We start from the raw sequence: 16,491 nt of genomic DNA, 5'->3' as shown, positions 1-16,491 counted from the left end.
TAAAAAGTAGAGACATCACTTTGCCAACAGAGGTCCACATAGTCAAAGCTATGGTTTTTCCAGTAGTCAGATATGGATGTGAGAGTTAGACCATAAAGAAGGCTGAGCACCAAAGAACTGATGTTTTCTAACTGTGGTGCTGGAGAAGACTCTTGAGAGACCCTTAGACTGCAAGGAGATCAAACCAGTTAATCTTAAAGGAAATCAACCCTAAATATTAATTGGAAGGACTGGTACTGAAGCTGAAGCTCTAATATTTTGGCCACCTGATTTGAAGAGCTGACTCACTGGAAAAGACCCCAATGCTGGGAAAGATCGAGGGTAGGAGGAGAAGGGGATGACAGAGGAAGAGATGGTTGGATGGCATCACTGAATCAATGGATGTGAGTCTGAGCAAACCCCAGGAGATAGTGTAGGGCAGGACCCCAGCACCCTGGAGTCCATGGGGCTGCAAAGTCAGACAGGACCAAGCAACTGAATAACAACAACAACATGACTTGTTGGTTTTAATTACCTCTGGTGGGAGAAATGTGTTTTCCTTAAACTCTTTCCCTTAAAAGTGTTTCTCAGACTGGAAACAGGGAAAATAGTGTTTAAATTTTCATACTCAGTAATAGGACCTAGTACATGTTCTATGCATAGATATTAGTGGCTAAACAATGATAACACTGTTAAGTTTTATCATTGGAAAACAAACAAATTTGTATCAAATATAGAAAAGTTTTAAAATTTGTTTCTGTTATTTGAATTCACTTGAAAGTATACACAACAAATTACTTGTGGAATATATAGTTTTATTATCATACTACTGTAATATGGCACAACACACAATCTAGAATATTCAGTGGCTTATAAAATACTAAATAAGCACAAAATGCTAGCAAAATTTCCTGGTTTCACAGTTTACCTGCTTTGGAATCAGTTCCTGTGCAATAAACTGTGTGTTAATCACCAGGGAAATTCAAGGATCTGTTTTCCTCTTCAACTTAGTAGGTGACTTTTTTTTTACATTAAACTTTTATAAAATTATTCAATCATAAATATAAATTCAGAGGCAATGCTCTGCAAATCTTAATGGCTTTAGAAATACAAAATCAGCATTGCCACAAGAGAAATAAAATGGAGTAGTAATCTATTTCCTAGATTGCTAAGTTTACACACAGGCAAATAAACACCTGCAAAAATATGTGTTTATTCTTTGAGAATGAATTTGCTTCCGTCTTCACTGATCTGCTTTACTTCAATCTCTTTTCAAACACTTTTGCTTTAAGGAATCAATGTAAACAATGCTTAAGTAATAACTAATAAACACTGGGGATACTTTAAACTATTTTCATTACTAGAAAGACAATAAAGCCAAAGTAAAAATAAACCATATGGACAAGTAAAGATTGTAAATAAATCTACTGATTTATTTCAAATATCTAGAAAATAGTTGTCTAAATTAGTGATAGTAGGAAAGAACCAAAAAAGCTTAGACAGGGTTCTTATACATACAGCATTTAGCTGATCATTTTTAAATTTTTAGTAAAATAACCCAATCAGGGGATTTGGTTTTTCAAATGGTAAATTCAATCTGTTTAAATTTACTGTGATCAGATTAGTCAAATGTTTGGATTAACTCTCATCATTATTTAGTTTTTTACTTTTTTTATCCTGGCATTTTCTGTGGTTCTTCATTTCCTGCCTTGTAGCTGCTGCTGCTAAGTCGCTTCAGTTGTGTCCGACTCTGTGCGACCCCATAGACGGCAGCCCACTAGGCTCCTCTGTCCTTGGGATTCTCCAGGCAAGAATACTGGAGTGGGTTGCCATTACAAACTGAGTTTTCTCTCTTACTGTAGGTTTGAAAGTAGAGTTTCTACTTCTATTCTTTAATGATTTAAAATTTGAGAATGCAGGCATGACTTTAAGGACAAAGTTAATTAATAGTTATACAGACTATATAAAAACCTTACATTGTTTCCATTTCATGAATACTCCTCCAAAACCTAGGTTACATTTTAATTGTCCAAATTTTTACTTCCACCTTTAAGAAATCCCCCAAAATGGCACCCCACTGCAGTACTCTTAGTGACTAAACAACAACAACAACAATAGATGTTAACTTCGGAGAAAGCAATGGCACCCCACTCCAGTACTCTTGCCTGGAAAATCCCATGGACGGAGGAGCCTGGTGGGCTGCAGTCCATGGGGTCTCGAAGAGTCGGACACGACTGAGCGACTTCACTTTCACTTTTCATTTTCATGCACTGGAGAAGGAAATGGCAACCCGCTCCAGTGTTGTTGCCTGGAGAATCCCAGGGGCGGGGGGGCCTGATGGGCTGCCGTCTATGGGGTCACGACTGAAGCAACTTAGCAGCAGTCTTATTTTTCTATTATTGTTGTTTTATAGACTCAATACTAGCTAAGATTTACCCACATATATGAATCTCTTTGCTCACAGGATTTCATTCCTTACATTTTATTCAATTCTTGATATAATTCTCTTCTTTTGTTTATTTCTCTGTGATGGGGTAGGAAGAAGAAGCATCCCATACCATGAAGGCAGTGGTTAGAATTCTCAGAGTCAAATCCTCTACACCACTCAGAGCCCAGGCTAAGATGAAGTTTCCAGAACTGTCACCTTGCAAATAAGCAATTACAACACTCTAGGTACACAGTTCCTAGGTCCACACCATCTGTTCCCTCCCTACTAACTCTTCAACATCCAGAGCCCTGGATTACTGAGGCCAGCAACTTCCCATCACCAGCAGGGAACAGAACTTCAGCTCACATGTCTAATTCTCTGGTTTTTATATTCTGCTTTGTTTGTGACCCTTCACTATTTCAATACTCTGTAAGCTATGTATCTAAAAGAGTATTTTATGTATTTTACCTAAAGTAGTGTTTAGCTAAAATATAAATGTTCACTGACAGAGGATTTTCAGTTTATATAGTCTATCACACGCTGGGCTGGAAGAAGCACAAGCTGGAATCAAGATTTGCCAGGAGAAATATCAATAACCGCAGATATGCAGATGACACCACCCTTATGGCAGAAAGTGAAGAGGAACTAAGAAGTCTCTTGATGAAAGTGAAAGTGGAGAGTGAAAAAGTTGGCTTAAAGCTCAACATTCAGAAAACGAAGATCATGGCATTTGGTCCCATCACTTCATGGGAAATAGATGGGGAAACAGTGGAAACAGTGTCAGACTTTATGTTTTTGGGCTCCAAAATCACTGCAGATGGTGACTGCAGCCATGAAATTAAAAGACGCTCACTCCTTGGAAGGAAAGTTATGACCAACCTAGATAGCATATTGAAAAGCAGAGACATTTGCCAACAAAAGTCCGTCTAGTCAAGGCTATGGTTTTTCCTGTGGTCATGTATGGATGTGAGAGATGGACTGTGAAGAAGGCTGAGTGCCGAAGAATTGATGCTTTTGAACTGTGGTGTTGGAGAAGACTCTTGAGAGTCCCTTGGACTGCAAGGAGATCCAACCAGTCCATTCTGAAGGAGATCAGCCCTCGGATTTCTTTGGAAGGAATGATGCTGAAGCTGAAACTCCAGTACTTTGGCCACCTTATGCAAAGAGTTGACTCATTGGAAAAGACTCTGATGCTGGGAGGGGTTGGGGGCAGGAGGAGAAGGGGACGACAGAGGATGAGATGGCTAGATGGCATCACCAACTCAATGGACGTGAGTTTGAGTGAACTCCAGGAGTTGGTGATGGACAGGGAGGCCTGGCGTGCTGCAATTCATGGGGTCGCAAAGAGTTGGACACGACTGAGCAACTGAACTGATGCTGTTTTTAAAGAGTCATAATGAATCATAATATCTCAATAATAATAGTTCATTAAAAATAATACTAGTTCATAAGAAAAAACAATTTGGCTTTTCTATTTTACTAGACAGATTTGGTCCTTATGTTTTGCTAAATGATATTAAAACAAAGACAATACTTTAATGCAATGAAGTTCATCAAACAAAGATTTCTATGACATATAAAATATCTTCATTATTTAGCCTTTATCTGCATTTCCATATTCTTGTTTCACCAATTCAGTAACCAGTAAATACTTTTAGCAAGAATAGTTATTCCTGTCCCAGGAGAAGTCAGAGGGGTACACATGAAAACAATCTGAGGAGCAATTCTGAAATGCAAATGCTTGGTCTCCTCTCTTAAGAGTCCAATTCAGTAGGTCTATAATAGGGCCCAGACGTGAATAATGCTTCAGCTTTTTAAAAAAGACTGATACATTTCAGATTTTTAAAAACACTATTACTATTTTTTTTACAACATATTATATAACTTACTTACTTGTCTACCTTTCTGTGATTTCCTGAATTTTAGGATTATTTTTTATTTTACTTTAATTTTTTATTTTATAGATGGTAACAAATACAAAGTTATTTTAAAAATAAGTGTTCCCCTGCCTTGTGACCTCAGCTCTCTGAGGGGATCAGGAAAAGTTATAATTTTGTTTCTCATAAAGTGTTTTTTGCTTTTAAGATGAAGGTAACATTTTTTTCGGTAGCTTTCTATAAACTAAGCCAAAGTGCTATGTTTTGACAACATTTCCTCATCACATCTATAGAGCACATATTCTTGCACACTTGTAAGAAAACTACACTGACCTGGCCTGGTGTAGTGTTTCTTCTCATTCACACCAGCCTACCAGAGTAACAGCTCAGTCTTTCCTTATTCACTTTGCAGTAGCATCTATAAGTATCTTGGCTAGAAAATTTTAATATGTAGAACAATTTAATATATTTAATAAAAATTTAATATAATTTAATATATTGGCAATCCTGGTCTCACAATCAGTTGTCTCTGTGACATCAGTATCACTATATACCCAGTTAGAAATAAAGTCTGACAAAATGACTCATAAAAGGAATAAATATAGGGAAGTCAATTCTAAGCTGATAGAAGACAAATAATTTATTATTTTGTCAGCAAAATCTCAGATTTCTGCTTGATTAGTAGTCTGAAAAAGGCATTTACTCAATTTTTCTGGCATGGCAGAAGAACTGTAAAACAAAGAGATAACAAGAATTGAAGAATGAACTGGTGGCAATGAAAGGAAATCAGGAAATGTATATGTAAGAGACTCAAACACGGGCTTGAGAGCCACTGGTAAAGGGGGCATAACACATAAGACTAGAGGAAAACAGGAGAAGGAAGAGGAACAGGACGCAGGGGAGAAGGAGAAGGGCACTGATAGAAGAAATGGAGGCTGTAAGGGAGGAGAGAGGAAAGGAGAATCACAAGAGTGAAAGATCAGGGAAGAAGGGCAGAACGGAAAAGGGAAAGATGGAGGGGAAGAAGACAGAGGAAGGAGAGAAGGAAACAAAAGAGAGGGAGAGAAAAGGAAGGAAGAGAAGGAAGGGCAGCTGAGAGAGAGCACTAGAGAACATGAACAAGCAAGAGGCAACACATCTATAGGCAAGAAAAAATTTTCTCTGATTCTGAACTACAACCACAGACAGTTCTATAATGGCAGTGTTCTTTTCACACTCATGTGTGAACTTATGAAAAAACCCACATCTTACTAAAACTCCTTCATTTATATCATAAAAATACATATTTCTTAATAACTACAAATGTTTTTTTCATTTAACGTTGTGTGATAACTCATTTAAAGACTAACCAAACAATTAGTTAGATTCACTGGTGGTTCAGAGTGGAAAGAATCTGCCTGCAATGCAGGAGACCTGGGTTTGATCCCTGGGTTGGGAAGATTCTTGCCAGGAGAATTCCATGGAGTGAGGAGCCTGGCGGGCTACAGTGCATGGGGTCACAAAGAGTTGCACACAACTGAGTGACTTCCATTTCACTTTTCAATCTAACAATTTTAAAGCATTTAGCACCTGTTTTTTGACAGGTAATAGCTATGAGTAATAGCTACTCATTGATTCTTTGCTGACTACAACTATCTACCTACATCTGTCCCCAAATTAACTAACCAAGTAGACTTCTATGTTTCCTAAATGAATACTGAAAACTATAGCCTCATAAATTTTAAAATCAAAGTCTAAAATTTTTCATGATAAACTTTCAAGAGCTGCCGTCTACAACATATTTAAATAATAACATTTTAAAATATGAATTAAGTATATCTAATGAAATCTAAACATCACAATAGTTTGATGTTGAACATCACCCATTAAAAATATACATAAATTATTTAATAACGGAAAACTTTGTGTAATCTTTTCTTTGAATTTTGTTTCATTTCCCTTGCAAAATAAAATGTATCCAGTCGATTTTATACTGTCTTTTTAGACTGTCTTACTTAGCATTCTCTCCTTTGAAAAAGAAAAATGTACACAATACAAACATTAATTTTCTGTGACCAAAATGCTCTAATTGTAAGACATTTTTTCCACTTGAGTTACGATTAAAGTTATCAGTAAACAATTGATAAAAAACAATAAATTTTGATAATTATTAAACAAAAGTAGTATTTTATCAGGGCTTCCCAGGTGGCACAGTGGTAAGAAACCTGCTAATGCAGGCGACACAAGACATGTGGGTTGGGTCCCTGGTTTGGAAAGATCCCCAGGAGTGGGAAATGGCAACCTGCTCCAGTTTTCTTGCCTGGAAAATTCCACGGACTGAGGAGCCTCGTGGGCTACAGTCCATGGGTTCACAAAAGAATTGCACACGACTGAGTAACTAAGCACACAGCACACAATATTTTATTAGAAATACATGTCTTCGTAAGACGATTGTAGCACAGCCTCTCCCTCTGCTTTTTGTCTTGGTAACTACAAATGAGTTTACCTACTCTTAGAATTCCATTTTTATTGTTGGTATTAATTTTATTCCTATAGTTTCATTTATAAATTTATACAGATACAGTCATAAAAGATGGAGAATGTCATAGTAATGTCATTCAATTTTTTAAATCCCATGTCTGTGCCCCAAATCACAGTCACCTATTGTTAAAAATATTTTTAATGATTTGACATCTTGATTGGACTGTGCCTTAATTTTTTATTTAACACGAGGAACTACAATCATCTACCTTGTTACCTAGTAATTGAGAGTATTTTACAAATCACAATTTTTGCAAAGTAATAAAATGGTTTTAACAACATCAAACCAATGTGCAGAAATACGATACCTTATCCCAAGCACTTGGGACAGATAAGCTTCATAATTCTAAACTTTTCACTTTTTGAAAGGAAATACGAAACACTCCAAATAAGGGTTGTGTCTGCACTCTGTAACCAAATACATCATGTTTCTACTGGAAAACTTGTGAACAATTACACGAAGTGGGATATATAAAGATAAGCAGATATCTAATCATGCCATCAAATGAAATGAATTTTTGGTATTCAGAACTTTCAAGATTTTCAAATTGCAGATAATGGACCACTGACCAGTATTAATTGTATCTGTTTATTATCCAACTGAAGTAAGAAGATCTACATCAATACTTAGTGCTAATGGCTACTTTGATTTGCTCCCATGGAACTTGAAAATAAGGAACAATGTATACACTTTTTGACAAAACTGAAGAAAGAAGTCCTTTAAAGAAAAAAATAAATTTCACACACTTTCACTGTTTCAAGAAATATCTAAAGTAAAAGAACTAAAACAAAGTACAAAATATACTTTTTCTAACACAATGTTTCACTCTTAACAGAAATATTTTTAAGACAAAGGATGACAGCAAGTTACTCAGTAACATTTAGGAAAAAAGAGTTCTTTGTTAGGTAATCCTGAGGTTTTTACAACCTGGCAAAATGTATCATCTTAAGACTCATAATAATGAGTATGCCTTTCTTCTGTAAAACAGAAAAAAGCTATTATAGAAGCTGAAGAAGACAAGGAGGCACTGGCATGGTATCTTAGGCTTCACTGCCAGGCATACCAACTTATATATGAACTTTGAGGATCTACATAAATTCTGAATGCCTTCTACATAAACCCTGAATACCTCCAGTGTTCCATCAGGGTTTTCTTACTTCAGTTTGGAGACCTTTGCTTCGGATTACATGTCACGTATTTAAGTATGCATTTTTACATGTGAAGATTATAAAGCATACACACAAAGGTAGTAGAGTATTTTTATGTAAAATTTCCCCTGTGATTTCACACAAGGGGAAGCCAGTGAAGGTAATATAATTAGCTAACGTACATTGACACTCAATAATGAACAATTCTTTCATAAACAGAAGATGATTAGAGCCTTGATAATTATGTAGCCTTTATTCACTCAGTATCATAAAATTTCTAAGAACAGAGCATTAATTAGTCATTACCACAAAATTGTGGTATAACAAACTATTCTAAAATTTAATAGCTTAGAGCCATCATTTATTTTCACAGATCTGAGAGACAGCTTAGTGTTGGCTAATTTCAGTAGCACTTCTTTATGAGGCTGAAGGTTGAATGATTTGGCTGGGGCAAATCAGCGCCACTCCAAGTGGCTTTCCTCCTCTCACTGGGACCAGCAGCTGGTTGATCATGTTCTCTTCCTGGTGATGGCAAAGGGGCAAAAGTAAGCAAGCCCAACTGGGAAAGTGCATTTCAAACTTTTTGTCAATTTTATATCTAACATAACTGGAGCCAAAGCAAGTCTCATGGATAAGTTCAAGGTCAGGGTGGGGTTGGTTCTGACAGTGGGAAAAAACTGTTTCATATCAAAGCACATAAGTACACAGAGGAGTAAAGAGCTAAGACCAATAATGCAATTTAATATAAATATTAAAATCTGAAACAAATCTTTCAGCATTAACAATAGCTTAATATTTAAACAGGCCAATTTAATTGGCTCTGCTTTTAATGTAAAATTCGTAGAGTTTAAAACACAGTTTATACAGCTTAAGAGTAATTCAGAACCACTAGAGGAAGAAATAACACTTGAAATATTAAGAGGTACAAGCACTACACATTCATATGTTGAATGGTCACAAAAAGATGAAATAATAATCACTAAACAGAAAGAAAGCTAGCTTAGTGAAACTTTGGAGCTCATGGCTTGTAATACTGACATGGCAACCTATATATGTTTCAAACTAAGATCTCTAGGGGGAAAAAAGAACAATCACATTTTATGTAATTCAATTATGTCCTTTAAGATAATATGTTAACCATGGTCTCTGTCTAATGATACCTGGAACTAAGATACTACTAGCTAAATTTTATTGTCTAGAGCAGTCTTTTGTAATATAGCCTCTTCTCCAATACTTATCCAAATTTTCCCACTAAAGAAATAATATGTAAATTACATGATTCATTACTCTACTGTATTTAGTATGTCTAAAAAAACTAACCTTACAAACAAAATGTAAAAACACCAAATAAATGTTCAAGTTCAGAAAAATGATTTCAATTTTTAATGTAAGTATTTCAAAAATATTTAAAGTATTTCATTTGACAGATTTACAATAATCTGCAACAGTAAGCCCTATTCAGAAATAACTTAAAAAAAACAAACAAACAACAACTTCAGGAAAACACACTTTCTGGAACCCATTAAGTAAATCACAAATAACAGGAAGTAAAAATCTTTCTTATTGAGTGAATATTTGAATAAACAATGATACTCATATTTAATCTGGAATTGTTGCTGTTTAGTCACTAAGTTGTGTCTGACCCTTTGCAACGCCATGAACTGTAGCCCACCAGGCTTCTTTGTACATGGGATTTCCCAGGCAAGGTTATTGAAGTGAGTTGCTACTTCCTTCTCCAGGGGATCTACCCAACCCAGGGATGAAACCTGTGTCTCCTTCTTGGCAGACAGATTGTTTACCATTGAGCCACCTGGGAAGCCCCATTCTTGCATTAAGCTTATTCTAACAATTCCCTTAAACATAAATGATCATGTCTTTGATGGCGGTTTAGTCACTAAGTCATGTCCGACTCTTGTGACTCCATGGACTATAGTCTACAAGGCTCCTCTATCCATGGGATTCTCCAGGTAAGAATACTGGAGTGGGCTGCCATTCCCTTCTCCAGGAGATTTTTCGGACCCAGGGATTGAACCAGGTCTTTCTAGTCAAGAGAGTAACAGGTAAATTTGGCCTTGAAGTACAAAACGAAGCAGGTCAAAGGCTAACAGAGTTTTACCAAGAGAACGCACTGGTCATGACAGCAAACATCCTCTTCCAATAACACAAAAGAAGACTCTACACGTGGACATCACCAGATGGTCAATCTGAAATCAGATTGATTATATTCTTTGCAGCCAAAGGTGGAGAAGATCTACACGCTAGCAAAAACAAGACTGGGAGCTGACTGTGGCTCAGATCATGAACTCCTTATTGTCAAATTCAGACTGAAATTGAAGAAAGTAGGGAAAACCACTAGACCATTCAGGTATGACCTAAATCAAATCCCTTTAGGATTATACAGTGGAAGTGACAAATAGATTCAAGGGATTAGATCTAATAGAGTGCCTGAAGAACTATGGATGGAGGTTCATGACATTGTACAAGAGGCAGTGATTAAGACAATCCCCAAGAAAAAGAACTGTAAAAAGGGAAAACAGTTGTCTGACGAGGCCTTACAAATAGCTGAGAAAAGAGGAGAAGCTAAAGGCAAAGGAGAAAAGGAAAGATACATGTAGTTGAATGCAGAGTTCCAAAGAATAGCAAGGAGAGATAAGAAAGCCTTTCTCAGTGATCAGTGCAAAGAAATAGAGGAAAACGATAGAATGGGAAAGACTAGAGATCTCTTCGAGAAAATTAGATACTAAGGGAACATTTCATGCAAAGATGGGCACAATTAATGACAGAAATGGTATGGACCTAACAGAAGCAGAAGATATTAAGAGGTGGTAAAAATACACAGAAGAACTATACAAAAAAGATCTTCATGACCCAGATAACCACGATGCTGTGATCACTCACCTAGAGCCAGATATCTCAGAATGTGAAGTCAAGTGGGCTTTAGGAAGCCCACAAAGCTAGTGGAGCTGATGGAATTCCAGGTGAGCTATTTCAAATCCCGAAATATGATGCTGTGAAAGTGCTGCACTCAATATGCCAACAAATTTGGAAAACTCAGCAGTGGCCACAGGACTGGAAACAGTCAGTTTTCATTCCAACCCCAAAGAATGGCAATGCAAAAGAATGTTCAAACTATTGCACAATTGCACTCATCTCACATGCTAGCAAAGTAATGCTCAAAATTCTCCAAGCCAGGCTTCAACAGTACCTGAACCGTGAAGTTCCAGATGTTCAAGCTGGGTTTAGAAAAGGCAGAGGAACTAGAGATCAAATTGCCAACATCTGCTGGATCATTGAAAAAGCAAGAGAGTTTCAGAAAAACATCTACTTCTGCTTTATGGACTATGCCAAAGCCTTTGACTGTGTGGATCACAACAAACTATGGAAAATTGTTCAAGAGATGGGAATACCAGACCACCTTACCTGCCTCCTGAGAAATCTGTATGCCGGTCAAGAAGCAACAGTCAGAACCGGACATGGAACAACAGACAGGTTCCAAATCGGGAAAGGAGTATGTCAAGGCTATATATTGTCACCCTGCTTATTTAACTTGTATGCAGAGTACATCATGCGATATGCCAGGTTGGATGAGGCACAAGCTGGAATCAAGACTGCCGGGAGAAATATCAATAACATCAGATATACAGATGATACCACCCTTATGGCTGAATTAAAGAGCCTCTTAATGAAAGTGAAAGAGAAGAATGAAAAAGTTGGCTTAACACTCAAGATTCAGGAAACTAAGATCATGGCATCTGGTCCCATCACTTCACAGATGGGGAAATAATGGAAACAGAAACTTCATTTTGGGGGGCTCCAAAATCACTGCAGATGGTGACTGCAGCCATGAAATTAAAAGACCCTTGCTCCTTGGAAGAAAAGCTATGACAGACCTAGACAGCATATTAAAAAGCAGAGACATTATTTTGCCAACAAAAGTCCATCTAGTCAAAGCTATGGTTTTTCCAGTAGTCATGGATGGATGTGAGAATTGAACTGTAAAGAAAGCTGAGCGCTGAAGAACTGATGCTTTTGAATTGTGTTGTTGGAGAAGACTCTTGAGAGTCCCTTGGACTGCAAGGAGATCCAACCAGTCCATCCTAAAGAAAGTCAGTCCTTAATATTCATTGGAAGGACTGATGCTGAAGTTGAAACTCCAATACTTTGGTCACCTGATGTGAAGAACTGAATCATCTGAAAAGACCCTGATGCTGGGGAAAATTGAAGGAAGGAGGAAAAGGGGATAACAGAGGATGCGGTGGTTGGAATGGCCTCACCAATTCAATGCACATGAGTTTGAGTAAGCTCTGGGAGTTGGTGATGGACAGGGAAGCCTGGAGTGCTGCAGTCCATGGGGTTGCAAAGAGTCGGACATGACTGAGCGACTGAACTGAACCCCCTTTTTTAATGGTCTGCTCACATTTCCTATGGTCAATGTACATATTCCTAAACAGTGCAGTCTGTTTTGCATGCTCATAAATAGAACTGCAGTGTGTTTTTCTGACACTCTTTCATTCAACATTTATGCTCGTTATTCATCCGCATCATTTCATGGAGATGCAGTTCCTTCATTTTCACTGCTGAAAATGTTCTACAATGTGAATATGCAAACAATACAACTATGTACATTAATTAAATACATGTTTCCCTGGGGTGAGGTTTCTCAAACTTCAGTGTGAATAAAAATTATATGGGGAGCCTGTTAAAATAGCTGTTTCCTGTGTCTACCTCTGGAAACTGATTCAGTAGGTGTAGGTCAGGGTGTTAGAATTTGCATTTCTTACAAGCTCCTAGGTGATGCTAATGTTTATGCTTTGAGAAGTAAAGCTGTAGGATATATTTATTATTTCCTTATTTATTTGAAGAGTTTTTCATGTAATATAGACATGAAGATATTATCACTTATATGTGTTCTAAATATCTTCTCCCAATTAATAACTTTTAAAGAAATTATGTTTTAGGTATTATTTGGTAAATAGAAGTTTTTAATTTTGCTGCAGCCAAATTTATCCACCAAACATTTCATACTTCTCAGTGTTTGCAGTGATTGCTCAATTAGTTTCAAAAAATGAATGATCATGTGCATTATATTAGTAACAGCTGAATAATAAATGCATGACTTTAAAATATTTCTGCATTTAATGTGAATATAAAATTTCTTGTGAAGTGTATTTTTAATAAAAACCTAGCTAAATGCCACTTACAGGCTGGAAGGCAAGACAGATATAAATAGGTGAAAGATTTACTAGGTGCCTCAAAGTTGCTCTTAAATTCTAGACTATCAAAGGTAGATTTTATGACAAAATAACAGTTTGTTCTTGAATATTGGTGTTAATGCATGCTACTTCCATTTGCATTCACAGAAATTACTTAGAAACTTGAAAACAAAATGTCCTTGACATAGTATAAATAACTGAAACACATGTTTATGAATGCTGTGATGCTAATTAAGATTAAGTAAATATTCAGACACTTAATTTATTTAAATGTGAAGGAAAAGACATTCCCACTGGCAACCACTATATAAAATAAAACACAGACTCTTAGTCTTCAAAAGAAAAAATAACCTTTTTGTTATTTTGTCCAAATCACAAAAATTAGAAAATACTGAAAATGGGGAAACAAATGGTGCATGTTTATATGTATGAAGTGTTTAGTTTGCTGACAGTAACGTTGTTTACAGCAACCAAAACTGAAAAGTCTGTTGAAAACACAGTTTAACTAGAATATTTCAGAATTGCTATTTGTTCTAGAAACATTATTCTTTCCCAGTGAATATGTTTATGAGTATAAATATCACTCTTGAATCAGAATAATATGAATTTTACCTTTGACTTACATTAATACCAGTAATTTCTTGGGGTAGGGGATGACACAACTTTAAAGAGTATTACTCAGGAGTACCCAAATTTCCTACCTGTTATCATAATTACAGCTTTAAAATTTGCAAAATGCTTCAAGTTAGTAGTAAGCAAGCAGGTCTACCATTCTATTAAAACCACAGACTGTTAAGAGTTCTATTTACTTTAGGGTAATAGTGCTCTCTCAAACTGGCTTTAGAGAGGATGAACCGGAGAAAAAATAGTTTTCCTTTTTCTACTCAATAAGAAAACACCATGTAGTAATCTAGTAAAAAGACAACTAATAAATGCCTTTACCCTTATGTCAAAAATTGTGTTCTCTCCTCTGGCAAATGCTTCAGAAAATCTCAGGGCTTAAAAACAGATTTTAAATGGTTTAAAATAAAATCTAAAGCCTTTTTCTCAATATTTAATACAAAAAATATAGTTTAAAACTCTGTAGTCTACTTTTTTCAAGGGGACCATGACCTAGAATTCAATATTTTAAAAGAAGTACTTGCAAACATTTAGTCCACCTTAAGAAATTTTTCATGCTCTAAGTTCTAGTAAAAAAAAAAAAAAAAAAAAACCAACCAATCAATGCCCCCCAAAAGCCATCTTTTTATATTATGTTAAAAGGTGAAAGAGCAAAATGATGAGCACAAAGAGAGAGATGAACTCGTTATCAAATGGAAATATAAGATCTAAAAAGCTTAGAATTAGCATTAGGCATCATTACCCAAGTAGGATCCACAGTGCCCTTTCAACCAGGAGTCAATCTGTAATTGGTGGGGAGTTCACATACTAATTACGTATTATCATAACTTCAAAAGCAATGTTTAAAAATGTACAGCCCGTTCGCAACGTCGAATTCATCATCACAAATGATATTTAATAAGCAACCTCATGATAATGATTCTGTAAGTCTCTCAGGGGCAAAATAAATGGTACAGCTAAAGAGAGGCTGATGTTTTATAGTTTAAGGAGAAACATCTAGGTAATAGCCTACATTCTAAGAAATATTTCAATTCTAAATGAAGATGATTCAGTATCAGTCACTGTCTTCCAGTAATAGTTTTTTTTTTTTTTTTTACTATGATTAAAGGCATTGATTCTAACCCCTATTTCAAAGCCAGGAAAAATAAGTCCTTAACTCACATCAACTATTCAGCATTATGAAGGATGGGGCAGATGACATTTAGTATCCGTTCCCAGCACCTTATAGAATTTACAGCCAATGGAAGATGGAAAGTAAAAACTATATTGCCCAGATTCTCATGTAGCTATGCTTCTAGATGTGAATCAGATTTCACAATGGGATGCACTTATGTATGATTTGAAAGGTTGGAATTCTGTGGTCATTCTGCGTTGGAAATATGTGTTGCAAGCATCACTGTAAAGATGTGGATGTTCTCTGGAACAGATGCAATACTGTGGCAATTACAGTGTCTGCTACAGAGTCTGCGGCTCTGTGGCAATTACAGTGAATTTTTGATCCTTTGATTACAGCCATGGCATCACATTCTCGATCTCAACAAACGTTGATCACAACAGTTCCAATGGCCAAGAAAGAAAGAACAGTTCTCCTAGCTTACGTATACTGAGAGTGAGTTAAGAGTCATTCTAGAAGGTTCAGTTTGCATATCTCCAACTCTTCTAATAATCAAATTTGCATAAGAACATTAAAAACAGTGGGAATGTGTGGTGTTCTGGCCCCTGAAGCACCACCCACCACACACAACCCAACATAAACACACACACATACATGCACTTTGAAGAAGGTAACAAATATTTAGCTAGAACAACGAAGAAGAAAAAAGACAGAAGACAGAAATGACCAATCAAGAATGAAAGAAGGAATATTACAACTGAAACTACAGAACACTAAAGGAAGAGGGAATTTAAAGGAATTAGATCACAAGAGAATGTTATGAACAACTTTATGCCCACTAATTAGAAAAATTTAATTTACAAGTTCCTAGAAAGGCAATGACTACCAAAAAGAACTTCAAGAAGAAATAGACAATCTGAATAGACTTATAAAAAGTAAAGAAACTGAACTAGGTAATATAAAATTTTTCCACAAAGAAAAGTCCAAGTCCAGAGGGTTTCACTGATACACTCTGCCAAGTATTTAAAGAAGAAATAATAATAATCCTTAACAAACTCATTCAGTAAGCAAATGAGGAAACAATTTCCAAGTCATTCTATGAGGCCAATAGTACTTTAGCAAACTAAATCCAGCAACAAGTAAAAAGAATTTCACAATGTGATCAAGACGGATTTTTCCCAGGAATGGAAAGTTGCTTTAACATTAAAACAACAACTCCCCCACTTCATATTATTATAATAAATAACATAAAAAACAACAACCCCCCCACCTCATATTATTATAATAAATAACATAAATCACAAGATCATCTCAATATAGGTAGAAAAACCTTAGACAATATCTAATAATATAATAATACATACTTTTCACAACTAGGAATAGAAGGAAACTTAACCTGATAAAGGGTATCTACAAAAACTCACAGCTAACATCACACTTCATTGTGAATGAATACTTTCCCCCAAGATAAAGAAATCCTTTCTGCCAGTTTCATTCAGTATTATATAAGAGCTTTTAATTCATACAATAAAGCAAAAAAGCATTAACGTAGTAAAAGAAGAATTAAAATTATTCTTATTCACAGATGAT

The 16,491-nt window shown here is 35.9% G+C and overlaps 1 protein-coding gene across 6 annotated transcripts in view; it reads right to left on the bottom strand.

The window, feature by feature from the left end:
• COP1 (COP1 E3 ubiquitin ligase) overlaps positions 1–16,491 on the bottom strand; it is a 222,681-nt gene that overhangs the window by 53,826 nt on the left and 152,364 nt on the right. Inside the window, exon 16 of one of the 6 annotated variants that reach the window (XM_070384887.1) lies at positions 6,721–8,475. The exons of the other annotated variants lie outside the window; for them this stretch is intronic. Coding sequence (XP_070240988.1) covers positions 8,357–8,475 — 119 coding nt within the window. The 3' untranslated portion in view covers positions 6,721–8,356. Of the gene's footprint in view, positions 1–6,720; positions 8,476–16,491 lie in introns of those variants that run through there. 6 annotated transcript variants of the gene reach the window in all.

This window comes from Bos mutus, chromosome 16, assembly GCF_027580195.1.
Source record: "Bos mutus isolate GX-2022 chromosome 16, NWIPB_WYAK_1.1, whole genome shotgun sequence".
NCBI classification, from domain to species: Eukaryota; Metazoa; Chordata; class Mammalia; order Artiodactyla; family Bovidae; genus Bos; species Bos mutus.
Note: the sequence above shows the minus strand (reverse complement) of the source record. Positions and strands in the feature narration are given on the sequence as shown.